Below are 14,593 nucleotides of genomic sequence, written 5' to 3' on the forward strand. Positions count from 1 at the left end.
ACTGCCTGACCGGCTGTGCTTTTCTTCGACTCTGGTCTCCTACATCTGCAGTCCTCATTTACTCCTCCTTGATACCTTCCTTGTATGGCAAATATTATTCAACACTTTAAAAAATTGGCCAGTAAAAAAAAGCTATGTGCAACTTAATTTTGTGTTCTGCAAGAAATAACACATTCATAGAAATTTAATACACAAGAGACAATCTGATCTTTTTGTAACTCCTGGTGGTCAGTTCAGAATGGTTCATGTCAGTATTACACACCAATCAAAATAGAATCCAAATCCCTTAGACTGTTAATTTACAATACAGACTAATACATAAATGCTGAGAAAAAAATGTAAAACTGACACAGAATGAAATGTTGTCAACTGTTTATTTTTGAAACTAACAAAGCAAACACTAACAAATTACTAGAATAAACAAACTCCTCCAATTACCATCTCATCCCTCTCTCTATCTGAGGTAGGACAATAAGAGGGCAGAATTATTTCGGTCACTGATTGCAAAACTGATAAATTCACAGAAGTGCTGCATACACATTTTAGAGGCTCACAAATGTATTTGTGAATTTAACTTAGTTACTGCAAGTTGTTCATGTTAGACCTCAAGCTCCTTGAATAAATTAAGTGACTATGACGAAATTGAACCATAGTCTTACAGTAATGAAGTATTCAAATGTTAGAAACACCTTTGCTTAACAGAAAATCTATGTAACAAAAATATTAAAGATTTACATTTTAATTTCTACTTACAAACCCCAATCCTAATGTTCCTTCATTTTATTTCTCTTCAATACTCGCTATTTCAATATCATCTTGTAGTGACTACTTATCATCCAACACTGAGCTCTGCAGGTCACTACTGAGTTTAGTGACCCAGTGGCAACTATGCCTAATTGGATGCATTTTTCAATGTGCACAGGATAAATCTGGTTGGTTGGGTTAATCAACGTGACCATATTTTACACATCGGACTTTCAATCGCCTTTTAGAAAAAAACTTGATGGCCAGTGTTGAGTCAATTATACTTTTTTTGGAAGATGTCTTACAGAGCCCTATGAGGCAGAAAACACAAGAGAAAAAGGTGTTTTGAGAAAGACTTATTCTTGTTTTGGTGCAGGGCTGGGGAGCAAGATTAGAATAAATTTAAATAAAAGTCAAAGAAATAGTAGGAAAGAGCAAGTGGACAATAAAGAAAGAGGTCAAGTACACACAGTATCTATTAAGTTTGTAGTTATAGCCTTTGCTTTCAAGTGTGCAAACAGCCAAAAGAATTACTGGTCCAGACAGAATCAGATTTCTTGGGAAACGTGGTCTGCATGAAGGAAAATACATTCCCAGCTATCATCCAAATCATGAAGGCAATTGTGCAAGCTTTGATGTGGTATTTCAGCGTTAAACTTGCAAGCGCAAGTACTAGATGTTGTGGCAATATTGTTATCAAAATGGTGTTTGAAATAATTTAGTCACAGAGCATGAAGACATAATTGCACTTCAGGTCACCACTCAATTCCTTTCCTGCACACTTGTGCAATCCTGCTGTTTAGTTTTAGAGTTCTATTATACTCAAGCTTAATAATGCAACATGCAAGATTTTGAGCTACATCTCCCTTACAATTCAAAGATCTTGTTTTTTCTTCCTAGCATTAGGTTCTCCGCTAATTAAAAGCATGCATTTATGGGAAACTGTTCACTTTTATAAGCCCTGTGTAGACGTTCTGAAGATCCAGAGGAGTCAGTTTTTGTCTGACACCAATGCGAATATTGCTCTGTGTCACCAAAAAGTGAAGTTTCTTCAGATTTCCTTATCTTCAATTGGTGTGAAAATTTCACAGTAGGGGTCAAAGCGAGAGATAGAATTTAACTGGCAATTAGAAATCAGGCCAGCACATCAATCTGTCTACTGCTGCCCACATTTGGCAATTTTTACACCAGGCTTTAGTTTAAAAAAAAATCTAACTGAAATAGATGGAAGGTTGCTTAAACCTAGAATTCTTTTCATTGATACGATAAATGGGCTGTACAGATTTCCTCCACTCCTTCCTATCGCCATCATTTCAGTGTGATAACTGATATCCCACCCTCTAACATCTAGTAGTATCAATGGTACATTCATTCACTGCCGTTTTGACATTTCTTCAGTGTGGAACAGTTGAGATCATGGATTCAATAGAACCTTCACATTATGTATCTATATTCATTAGGTGAAATAGTCTGATGCTCAATTTCGCAACAAGCGATCTAATTCATTTCCCAGTTGGACTACCTGTCAGAAAGGCAGGGATGGTGGAAACTGCATGTTTCTTTTTTAAAAAAATTCAAGAGCATTAAAACTTGGCTAACTTGTACTCACTAGTAACCAAGAACAAGAACAGAAATGGCTTGACTGCAGAGTTGGCTGCACTCGCAAGATAGGGAAATGGTGACTTGTACATTAATTTTTCAAGGAAGACTGGATGGGTAAGAGGATTCTGTGCCAAGTTGAGGGATCAAAACCCTTATAACAAATACTTAAGACACTGTATTAAGGTCACAAATATGATGAAAAGCTAAATGGCCTCCATATTGCATGGCAATGTCTCATATTCTAAATATTACATTGTAGTAGTACACAACATAACGTAGTGGTTTAAATCTGATTCATCAAATTAGCGCAAGGTGCTCTACGTCAGCCAGTTTGATTTATTGCTTTCAATTCTGAAAATATCTCAACAATGTATAATGGTTACAACAATTCCAACAGCCTAAAAATCATGAACTAGCATTCTCCTATGATGATTTCTGGAACCATTATCTTTATCATTACCTAGGGATCAAATAAGATCTGTTAATAAAGGATGGAATTTTTTTTTTAAAAGTGAAAGCCTATTCCAGTGTTCTACCTAAATTGAATATACCAGTGCAATTTGTAATAGTACTTAGTAATTTGTACAATGAGAAATGTATCTTGAACATATAACCATGAGAAGTATCTGGTGAAATCTAGGCACTTCCCCACAGGAAAGCATAACTAATTAGCCACTAGATGTCTTGTGTACACAGTAAGAAGTTGGATAAATCTAATCATTTGTGTATTTTTGAAGGATACTATATTCTTGTTTTGGAGGTCAAAATAGTTGTGCTACATCATGGAAAAATTAGCTTCATGTCTAACTCTGACATAAGTTTCCCATCTACTTCATGTCATATATATTTTCAATCAGGCTTATTTTCAAGAACAGAATTGTTTCCACTGCAAACAGTGTAAAAACAGGGTAACCAAATACTTAGGTGTTTTTTTGGTCAGAAAGCATTCTGTGTAGTATTAATTACTTCAATGCTGTACCAAAGAACTAAATATAACATTGCAAAATAGTTTTTTCACAATAAAGTAGTTTGAATTTAGCCAATGTTATCCAGTATGCTGTTATTTTTCAGCCATAGAACCTTTACAGCAAACATCAGTAACAAACTGCAAATCATCATCACACTGCTTTTGTAGAGCGATGAGTGAACAAGGGGCTCTTTTCTTTTTAAAAAAAATTGAATCTGAAGAGATATATTGAGGTACAAACATTTCTATGGTAGAATGGTTGATCTAGAATGAATTAAAAGAAGAGACATTCTAAACTTTAATTTGCACTTTGCCGATTATCCACACCAATATACAGCAACCTTTAGATATAAAGAAATGAAGCGCATGTGATTGAGTTTACAGTTCAAGATTTTCTCGATTTGGAGATGCTGGTGTTGTGTGATTTTTAACCAAGATTTTCTCAGTATTCTACCTCATTGCATTTGGAATACTTCAGCATTTGGATTCTTGACCAACCAGGAACCAAAACCATGATGTACCAGTGATGATTTCAGCAAAACCTTTGCTTCTTGATATGACTTTGCCATCATCTGAAAGGAATGACAAATTGAAGAGCTATAAAATATGAGTGCTGGAAATTTGAAGTAAAAACTAAATGGTGAAAAAGGTGCAGCAAATCATTTAGCAATTGATATGAAGACTTTTTCCATCACAATTAATTAAGCATTATGCTGATTGGAAAAGTGAAATCCTAATTATTACCTTCGCTTTGTTTTTTTTTAAACACACACAATGTATTTTTAAATTCACTTGTGGGATGTGGCTGGGTCAACTTTTATTGCCTGCTTCTAGTTGCATTTGAGATGGTGGTGGTTAGCTGCCTTCTTGAACAGCTCTAGTTCATTTGGTGTAGGTAGACCCTCAATGGTGTTAGGGAGGGAATTCCAGGATTTTGACCCAGGGACATGAAAGTATTGCAACCTATTTCTAAGTCATTTATGAAATAATTGAACCAGGTATGACCTGGTAGGAAAAATTGGAGACAGTTTTTCCCTGACTTCCATTGACTCCAGTTTTGCTTGGGGTCTTTGATACTCCAGTTGGTAAATGTGGCCTTGATGTCAAGGAGTGTGACTCTCACCTCACTTTTGGAATTTATCTCTTTTCATGTTAGAACAAAAGGTCTAATCTGATCAGGAACTGAGTGTCCTTAAAATAAAAGGATCTCTACAGCTGAGGGAGGATAGAACAAAGAACAAAAAATTTATAGCCCAGGAACAGGCCCTTCAGCCCTCCAAGCCTGAGCTGATCCAAATCTACTGTCTTAACCTATAGCCCAATTCCTAAGTATCTGTATCCCTCTGCTCCCAACCTACTCATGCATTTGTCCAGACACACCTTAAATGAATCTACCATTCCTGCCTCTACTACCTCTGCTGGCAACACATTCCAAGCACCTACCACCCTCTGTGTAAAGTATTTACTGCATATATCCCCCTTAAACTTTTCACCTCTCACTTTAGAAGTGTGACCTCTTGTTACGGAGTTCTTCACCCTGAGAAAAAGCTTATATCTATCTACCCTGTCTATACCCTTCATGATTTTGTAGACCTCAATCAGGTCCCTCCCCAATCTCCTTTTTTCTAATGAAAACAATCCTAACCTACTCAACCTCTCTTCATAGCTAGCATCTTCCATACCAGGCAACATCCTCGTAAACTTTCTTTGCACCCTCTCCAAAGTGTCCACGTCCTTTTGGTAATGTGGTGACCAGAACTGTACACAGTACTCTAAATGCAGCCGAAACAACGTCTTGTACAATTTTAACATGACCTGCTAGCTCATATACTCAATACCCCATCTGATGAAGGCATGCATACCATATGCCTTCTTGACCACTCTATCCACCTGTGCAGCAACCTTCAGGGTATATTGGGCCTGAACTCCCAGATCTCTCTGCTCATCAACTTTTCCCAATGCTCTTCCATTTACTGTATAATTTGCTCTCGAATTAGACTTCCCAAACACATCACCTCACTTTTGCCTGGATTGAACTCCATCTGCCACTTCTCTGCCCAACTTTCCAGTCTATCTATATTCTCCTGTATTCTTTTACAGTCCCCTATGCTTTCTGCTACTCCACCAATCTTTGTGTTATCTGCAAACTTGCTGATCATACCAATAGTGCCCTCTTCCAATGATTTATGTATATCACAAACAACAGTGGCTCCAGCACTGATCCCTGTTGACCACCATTGGTCACCTTTATCCATTTTGAGAAACCTCCTTCAACTACTACTCTCCGTCTCCTATTGCCCAACCAGTTCTTTATCCACCTAGCTAGAACACCTTGCACACCATGTGACTTCACTTTCTCCATTAGTTTACCATGGGAAACCTTATCAAACGTCTTAATAAAGTCCATGTATATGACATCTACAGACCTTCCTTCATCTATCAGCTTGGCCACTTTCTCAAAGAACCCTATTAAGTTGGTAAAGCATGATCTCCCCCGCACAAAACCATGTTGCCTATCACTGATAAGCCCATTCTTTTCCAAATATAAGTAGATTTTATCTCTCAGTACCTTTGCCAGCAACTTTCTTATCATTGACATAAGGCTCACTGGTCTGTAGTTACCCGGAATATCCCTACTACCCTTCCTGTACGCAGGGACAACATGAGCAACCCTCCAATCCTCTGGCACCTCACTCGTTTAAGGATGCTACAAAGATAGCTGTCAGGGCCCTACTATTTCCTCTCTCATCTCCCTCAGCAACCTGGGATAGATCCCATCCAGTCCTGGGGATTTGCCATCTTAATAATCTCTAACCTACCTAACACATCTCTGGATCACATGTCAATGTGATCCAGAGAAATCAAACTTCTATCTCGAATCTCAACATTCATCATGTCCCTCTCCTCAGTGAACACTGATGCAAAGTAATCATTCAGAATCTCACCCATTCTCTCAGGTTCGACACACAGCCTTCCTTCCTTATCCTTTAGTTGGCCAATCTTTTCTCTAGTTACCTGCTTGCTTTTATTATAAGAATAAAAGGCTGGAATGTGGAAATCAGCAGGACCCTTTTTCGCCCATGTTTTGCCTGCTGTTGTAAGACTTCATGACATCTAAAGTCAATGTTGCGGTCTCCAAGGGCAACTCCCTCCCAAAGCATACCATAGAAACTGTGGGGCCTGTCCTGATGGTGGGACAGGACGTATCCAGGGTCATAGTGGTGTCTGTTAGCAAGGAAGACTTTGACAGGGCTGTTTTTACCTTTGAAATTTCTGATGTGTCGATTGATGATAGATGGTTCATCTAATTTCAGTCTTTTGTTTTGAGGCTTTCTCGTGATTAATGAAACTGAGTGGTTTGCTGGAACATTTGAGACAGCAAATGACAGTCAACCACATTGCTGTGGGTCTGGAGTCTCATATAAAGGCTAGACTAGGTGAGGATGGCAGATTTTCTCCCCTGATAGGTTTTTTCAAAAATTGACAGTGATTCATGGTCATTATCAGATTCTTAGTTCCAGATATTTATTGAATTCTAATTCCATCTACCATGATGAAATTCAAACTTCGGTCCCCAAAACATTTCTCGAATTTCTGGATTAACAGTCCAGTGATATTATCTTAGGCCATTGCCTCCTTGTTGTTTATTCCTAATATTATTGATGAGAAATGGACAAATGCATAGTAGTTTTAATTAAGCAATTAAACATCCTAAAATTAAAGAAATGAAGATTCTAATAATGTTAAAGATTCAACAAAATGTTCTGTTAACTATTCTGCAATGAAATCCATATGAATGGACAGTCCTCCTCCCCCCCCCCCCCCCGCAAAAAAAGGAAATCTGTAAAAATCAGACACTTATTGACCATCCCAAATAAGTTGCATTTAATGGATGCAAAATTAAACTGAAAACAGAGAAATGGAAGCCAAACAAACTAGAACTTATAGATAATGTTTAACTGTAACAAGATGGCACTAGATGTGGAAAAAATTTTGTGCAATGGACACATCTTCAGCCAACATGACGGTAGCATAAAAAAATTTTTTTTTTTGGAACTGAACAGACCAAGGCTGTGAACTGTCAGTCACAGGCAGTGAAACTGTATCAAAGAGGGGTGAGGTGGAAATAGGCTGTGTCATAGCAGGAATGAGGTGGAAGCTCATCTCAAGGTCAAATATGACACTAGGTTTTGAACAAACTGTTGCCAGGACGATGAAGGCTAAAGTGATGACCTTAATTAATGTAATAAAATGAAATTTTTCTGAACATAGATTATAGCTACTAGAAATTTTACTGTGAGTTGATTCTTAAAGCTGGAAGTAACTTTACCTTTGCTGCATGATATGTTGGAACCGTAGATAAATCTTCTCTATTTGCTTCTTTTGCAACAAGATAGAAACGACTCAGCATAGCAGCTTTGCACAAGCGACTGGTCATGGAGGTACCACTTTTAAATGGCGAGCTTAAATAAAAACAAATATCAGTTTTGAAAAGGACAATAAGAAGCAATTCCAAATTCAATATTCAAACAGGTTTATTTCAGGAGATAAACTCGTCACAAAAGAAGTTAATCATATTTGTATAAATTCCTCAAGTGAAAATCTTCAAATAATGGCCCAAACTGCTGGAATGGTGAATTTCAGTGAACAAGGTGAACTGAAGTTTTAAACCTTGTTTTTTAGAAGACACCGCAAATGGCAGTATATTGGGAATGTCTTAAACGTTATACCCAATGACCCATGGTCAATGAAACAACAAAAGAAAACAAATGAATGGGAAAGAAGAAAGATGAAATTAGAATCCAATTGTAGCCTAGAGAGAAAAGGGAGAGAGGGAGAAATAAATGGAGAGAAAATGACAAAGAAAAAAAAACTAAAAATTGATAAGAACTAGATGACGACAATGTCAGAAATCAGATTAGTCTAGAAATTTCTAAATTCATCTTAAAATGTATAAAAATGATTACCTTCCTAACATTAACAGGGATGTTATTTGAGATAATTTGAGGAGTCAAGATCAAATTAGAATGCAGAATCTTAAAGGCTTTGGATTGCTGTAAAGGCCAAAATTAGATGAGTGCAGATATTTTGGGATTGTCAGACCCAATTAGATTACAGAAAAATGAGATGACACCATAGAGAGAGTTGGAAACTAGAATGAGAAATGGAGTCAGTAATAAGAGTTTGGAGTAGTGATGGAAGGCAATGGCCTTTATAATCCAAATATTTAATTGGTGAAAATTTCTGCTTGTCCACTATTAGCTATCAGGAAAGCAATTTGATATTTTCACAATACTGGAAGAATTGCAAAAGACGGAAGAGTTGTTAAGCTAGATGTCGCCATGGCATATTTTGGAGGAAAATAAGTGTGTTTGAATGAGACACAACGTGTAAATGAACAATAGGATGATATCAAGCACAGATCCTGAGAGGACAACAGAGTGATGAGAGTGAGAATAGTTTATTTTTATTACGGTCATATAGAATTCTACTTAAACTGAATTAGATGGACTCAAACAAGAAGCTCCAGGGAAAATAAGCACTGATTCACAAAGCAATAACATATTCAGTGACTTTAGCATGAGGGCGATGTTGGACATGGGACAATAGTTTGCAAGGGGGTGGAGTCAAGGATTTTTTTTTGAGGAGATTGATAACCTATATGAAGTGGAATGACCCAGGCATAATCCAGTCTTTTCTGACCCATTTGTTATTTCCAACTGCATTCATATGTCTCTACTTCTTTAAAACAAAAACAAAATGCTGCCTATGTTCGAAAACTGGATTTGAAACATGATGTTTGATAAAGACAACAAATCCAGTCGCGACTATAGAATAAGAAACCATTAACATTTCAGTCCAATGGCTCTTTGAAACTGTAGCGAGGTATAAAAGTTATGAATTTTATTGTTGAAAAGTGGGTCGTGAGAAATGACAAGATCTGGGCAGAAAATCAGAGATTAAAGGTGTTATAGAACAAAAGACCCAGAGTGTTAATAGAGTATTGCCAAAAGCAGAATAAAGTTTAACTCTGACTGAAAAAGACAAGACATAGATACCGAAGTGCTGGAGGAAGCAGGTGTATACAAAAGATGAGGATGCAGCATTCGCAGCAGTCTTCAGCCAGAAGTACCACGTGGATGATCCATTTTGGCCTCCCTCAGTAGTCCCTGGCATCACAGATGCCACTTTTCAGCCAATTAATATCACTCTGTGATATCAAGAAACAGTTAGATGCATTGCATGTTGCAAAGAATATGGTCCTGATAGCATTCTGGCAAAGTACAGAAGACTTGTGTTCCAGAACTTGCCATTCTCCTAACCAAGCTGACGATTATGTCTTCGGATACTTAGAACCAAGCTCTGGAATTCTCTCCTTAAACCTCTCCACCTTTGCCCCTTTTTCCAATTTTAAGGCACTCTTTAAAATCTACTCTTTGACCAAGATGTGAAATTCTGCTCTAAACCGCACTCAAAAACACCATATAATACAAACCATCGTCCTAAAAAATAATCTATTCTTCACTTATCATGAGCAAAAACATTAGTCATTTAATCATATAAACACATATATATTTCAAAGAAAAGTAAAATGCTGTTGAACTTTTTTACCTTGAATTTATTTGGACACGTGTAAGAACACCAAATTTCAAAGAGCAACAATTCATACTGCATGTGAAAAATGATGATAATTGTTTAGCAACCAATTTCTGAATGGTTGACGTATTGCCTTGGAGAAAGCACCAAGAAACACTTAGTGCCTAAGTTTCTTTTTTAAAAATGGAAAAATGGCAGGTCAATTCTGATTGCTCACTGTTTTGCCATGAGGAAAACACCATGGAATACAAAGTTCCAAGCTTTTGTTTAATTGAAAAAGATGAAGTGTTTAGATATTTCTCCTGATGGCAGAGATCGTCATTTATATAAATGATTTGGATGTGAACATAGGAGGATAGTTAGTAAGTTTGCAAATGACACCAAAATTAGAGGTGTAGTGGATACTGGAGAAGGTTACTTCAGAGTACAAAGGGATCTTGATCAGATGGGCCAATGGACCAAGGAGTGGCAAATGGAATTTAATTTGGATAAATGTGAGGTGCTGCATTTTGGAAAGGCAAATCAGAGCAGGACTTCTACACTTAATGGTAAGGTCTTGGGGAGTGTTGTTGAACAGAGAGACCTTGGAGCGTAGGTTCACAGTTCCTTGAAAGTGGAGTCACAGGTAGATAGGATAGTGAAGAAGGCATTTGTTTTGCTTTCCTTTATTGGTCATAGTATTGAGTATAGGAGTTGGGAAGTCATGTTGCGGCTGTATGGAACATTAGTTAGACCACTTTTGGAATGTTGTGTGTAATTCTGGTCTCCCTCCCATCAGGAGGAACTTAAAAGGTTCAGAAAAGATTTAGAAGGATGTTGCTAGGGTTGGAGGATTTGAGCCACAGAGAGAAGCTGAATAGGCTGGGGCTGTTTTCCCTGGGGCATAACAGGCTGAGGGGGTGGCCTTATAGAGTTTTATAAAATCATGACAGGCATGGATAGGGTAAATAGACAAGATATTTTCCCTGGGGTGTGGGAGTCTAGAACTAGAAGGCATAGGTTTAGGGTGAGAGGGGAAAATTTTAAAAGGGACCTAAGGGGCAATGTTTTCACGCACAGGGTGGTGCATGTATGGAATGAGCTGCCAGAGGAAGTGGTGGAGGCTGGTACAATTACAACGTTTAAAAGGCATCTGGATGGGTACATGAATAGGAAGGGTTTAAGAGGGATATGGGCCATGTGCTGGCAAATGGGACTAGATTAAGTTAGGATATGTGGTCAGCATGGATGATTTGGACTGAAGGATTTGCTTCCATGCTGTATATCTCTATGACTCTATGTGTACCCTGTGAATAAATATATTTAGCTTCGAGCAAGCATAGCCTTTTGGATAAAGAATTGGCTCGAATGTAGAAGACAGAGGGTGGTGGTGAAGGGTTGCTTTTCTGACTGGAAGCCTGTGACCAGTGGTGTGCCACAAGGCATCAGTGCTGGCCCCACTGCTGTTTGTCATTTAAATAAATGCTTTGGGTGTGATCATAGGAATTAAGTTTGCAGATGACACCAAAATTGGGGGTGTAGTTGGACAGCGGCTACCTCAGAGTACAATCGGATCTTGATCAGATGGGCCAATGGACTGAGGATTGGAAGATGGAGTTTAATTTAGATAAGGCATATTACAGCAGGACTTATACACTTAATGGTAAGGTCCTGGGTGTGTTGCTGAACAAAGAGACTTTGGAGTGCAAGTTCATATTTCCTTGAAAGTGGATAGATAGGATAGTGAAGAAGGTGTTTGGTATGTTTCCCTTTATTGGTCAGAACATTGAGTATAGGAGTTGGCAGGTCATGTTGCAACCATACAAGACATTGGTGAGGCCACTTTTGGAATACCGGTTTGCCTGCTATAGGAAGGATATTGTTAAACCAGAAAGGGTGCAGAAAAAAAATTCCAAAGATGTTGCTGGGACTGGAGGGTTTGAATTATAAGGAGAGGCTGGATAGGCTGGGATTTTTTTAACTAGAGTGTAGAAGGTTGAGGGGTGACTTTATAGAGGTTTATAAAATCATGAGGGGCATGGATATGGTGAATAGCTGATCTTTTTTCCACGTGTAGTGGAGTCCAAAACTAAAGAGCATAGGTTTAAGATCAGAGGGGGAAAATTTAAAAGGAACCCCAAGGACAACTTTTTCACACTGAGGATGGTGTATGTATAGAATGAGCTGCCAGAGAAGTGGTAGAAGCAGATACCTTTGCAATATTTAAAACATAGTTGGACAGGTACATGAATAGGAAAGAACTTGAGGGATATGGTCCAAATGCAGGTAAGTGGAACTAGTTAAGTTTGGGATACTGGTCGGCACGGACCAGTTCGACCGAAGGGTCTGTTTCCGTGCGATGACTCTATGCTGCTGCACCAATCTACACAAGTGAAGAGTATTACAATACACTGCTTGTAAATGTAGGATAATAGGGAGATGTATTGGTTGTAATTTTTCTAAAATTCTCTAGGTCATGGAAATGCCCCATTGGAAAATAGTGAACGCAATTCCCCTATCCAAGAAAGAAGGGAGACAGAAAGCAGGAAATGATAAATCTGTTATAGGGAAAATTGTGATATTTCATGTGGTAAAATGTAAATTTAGCTGCTTTAGCTGGACGAATAAAATAATGCATGCTATTTGAATGGAAATCAATGGAAAGCAGATTACTGTAGTGCAGATGGTTTTGGGCAGTCTTATACATGAATCATGAAAAGTTAGTAAACAGGCAAATAGAATGTTGCTGATAGCTCTAAGGAGAACCAAGTATAAAAATAGGAACATTTTGATATTAATGTACAGAGCCTCATACCAAAAGATGCATGAACTGTAATAGGCCTATTGGGTCCATCGAGTCTATTTCACCGTTCAAATAGAATAATTGCTGATCTGATACCCTTCAAATCTGCTTTTCTGCCTTTTCACTACACTTCTAAATTCCTTTACTGATTAAGAATCTATCTCAGCTTTTAACATTCTTAGCAACCCAACCTCAACAGCTCTTTGTAGTAAATAATGCAACTCCAAAAAAAAATCATCTCTGTACTAAATGACAACTTCTTACTCTATGCCCTCTGGTTCTGGACACTCCCCACAAGGAGAAACAACCTCTCTACATTTACCCTGTTAAGCTTCCTGAGAGTTTTGTATGTTTCAATAAGTTCTCCTCTCCATGTACAGCCTTAACTGACTCAACTTCTGCTCATAAAATCCTTCCATTCCTGGAGTCAATCTCATGAAACTTATCTGGAATTCCTCCAATGTCAGCTCTTCTTTCCTTAGATAAAAGGACCAAAACTGTTCACAGTATTATAGATGTGGTATGTGTAATGCTTTTTTATAGTTTTAGTGAGGCCATATTTGATAGTTTGGTTCTCCTTACTCAAGGAAGGATACATCTGCATTAGAAGTTCACTCAATTGATTCCAGAAACCATCTTATGAGGAAAGGGGCATGTTGGGACTGTAAGGAGCTCAAGAGAACAAAAGATGATCTTGTGAAATGGTAAAATAACTTGGCAGGATGGATGCTGACAGGATGTTTTCCCCTCTGAACGAGAGGGTGCAAGTTTAAGGACATGGTCTCTCATTTAAGACTGCAGTCAGCAGAAATTCTTTTCTTTCAGAAGTTTGTTAGTATGTGGAATGATCTTCCCAGAAGAGTGTAAGCAACGTCATTCAACATTTTAATGCAAAGCTTAAGGCAAGGATCAATCTATTTTTGATGAAGAAAGTAAGTTGACGGCAAAGCCACAAACAGTTCTGCTATGATCACATACAGAGCAGTCTGAAAAGGGGCAAAAAACATACTCCGTCCTTTTTATTGCTATGTTTGTAACCTGTTGGTATTATAGAGTGTACCAAAATGTTGCTAATGCATTGATCTAGAAATTGCATAAAACTGCTTAGAAAATCATCAAAATAGCTACCAATGGCAGTTTCCTGTATGTTCCTATAGGCATTTATTCTTCATATTGTTATGAAGTTGAAGGTGTGTATTGTACCTTTAAAAGAGAGTGAAAGCTAGTAAACACCTATCATGTCACAGTGTCCTGGAGAATTTAAAAATGTAATATTTGGCTGTGAAACAAATAGCTGAGCTTAGTTGCTATATTTTCACAACAATTCAAATTCAACCAACCAGTTTAAATTATGCCATAAGGTAATAAAACCCAATTAAATTTGAATTTTACTGTTTCGACAACACTGAATCAATGATACGATCTGATGCGTTGGGGTATAAAAACAGGCATTTTGGACAGTTAGCCAGAGAGACAAAAAGCACCTACTGCCATACAGACTGCCCACAACCTTTCTCTCTGAAAGGTACCTTGTCATATGAAACAGCTTTGCAGCAGAAGACTGAAGATGACCCAGGGAAATCTGCAAAGGAGGATTGACAACACTGGCGAGTTTTGATAATTGATTTACTGTATATTTAATAGGGGCTTTATCGGATCAGTATATTGTTATAGAGTGGGAGGTGGATAACAAATTTAAGAGAAAGGAAGCTTACAGTTGTAACTAATGTTGTTTAATGTTCTCTTTCAGAGTTAAATAATAAAATTGTTTTTATTTCGTTAAGTAGTGGAATTTGGGTAGTTCTCCATCCCTCACACTTTAACAGATTACAAGGCACGGTGAGCTTTTCTATGTGTTTGGTTTAAGTAGCAGAAGGGTTTACCCTGCATCGTAACAATAT

At 37.8% G+C, this 14,593-nt stretch overlaps 1 protein-coding gene across 1 annotated transcript in view; it reads right to left on the reverse strand.

The window, feature by feature from the left end:
* Positions 1–406: 406 nt before the first annotated feature.
* Positions 407–14,593, reverse strand: part of adad1 (adenosine deaminase domain containing 1 (testis-specific)) — a 98,418-nt gene continuing 84,231 nt past the window's right edge. Inside the window, exons 11-12 of the mRNA XM_072584204.1 lie at positions 7,644–7,776; positions 407–3,885 (exon numbers count right to left, since the gene is read on the reverse strand). Coding sequence (XP_072440305.1) covers positions 3,769–3,885; positions 7,644–7,776 — 250 coding nt within the window. The 3' untranslated portion in view covers positions 407–3,768. The remainder of the gene's footprint in view (positions 3,886–7,643; positions 7,777–14,593) is intronic.

This window comes from Chiloscyllium punctatum, chromosome 14 (assembly GCF_047496795.1).
Source record: "Chiloscyllium punctatum isolate Juve2018m chromosome 14, sChiPun1.3, whole genome shotgun sequence".
NCBI lineage: Eukaryota > Metazoa > Chordata > Chondrichthyes > Orectolobiformes > Hemiscylliidae > Chiloscyllium > Chiloscyllium punctatum.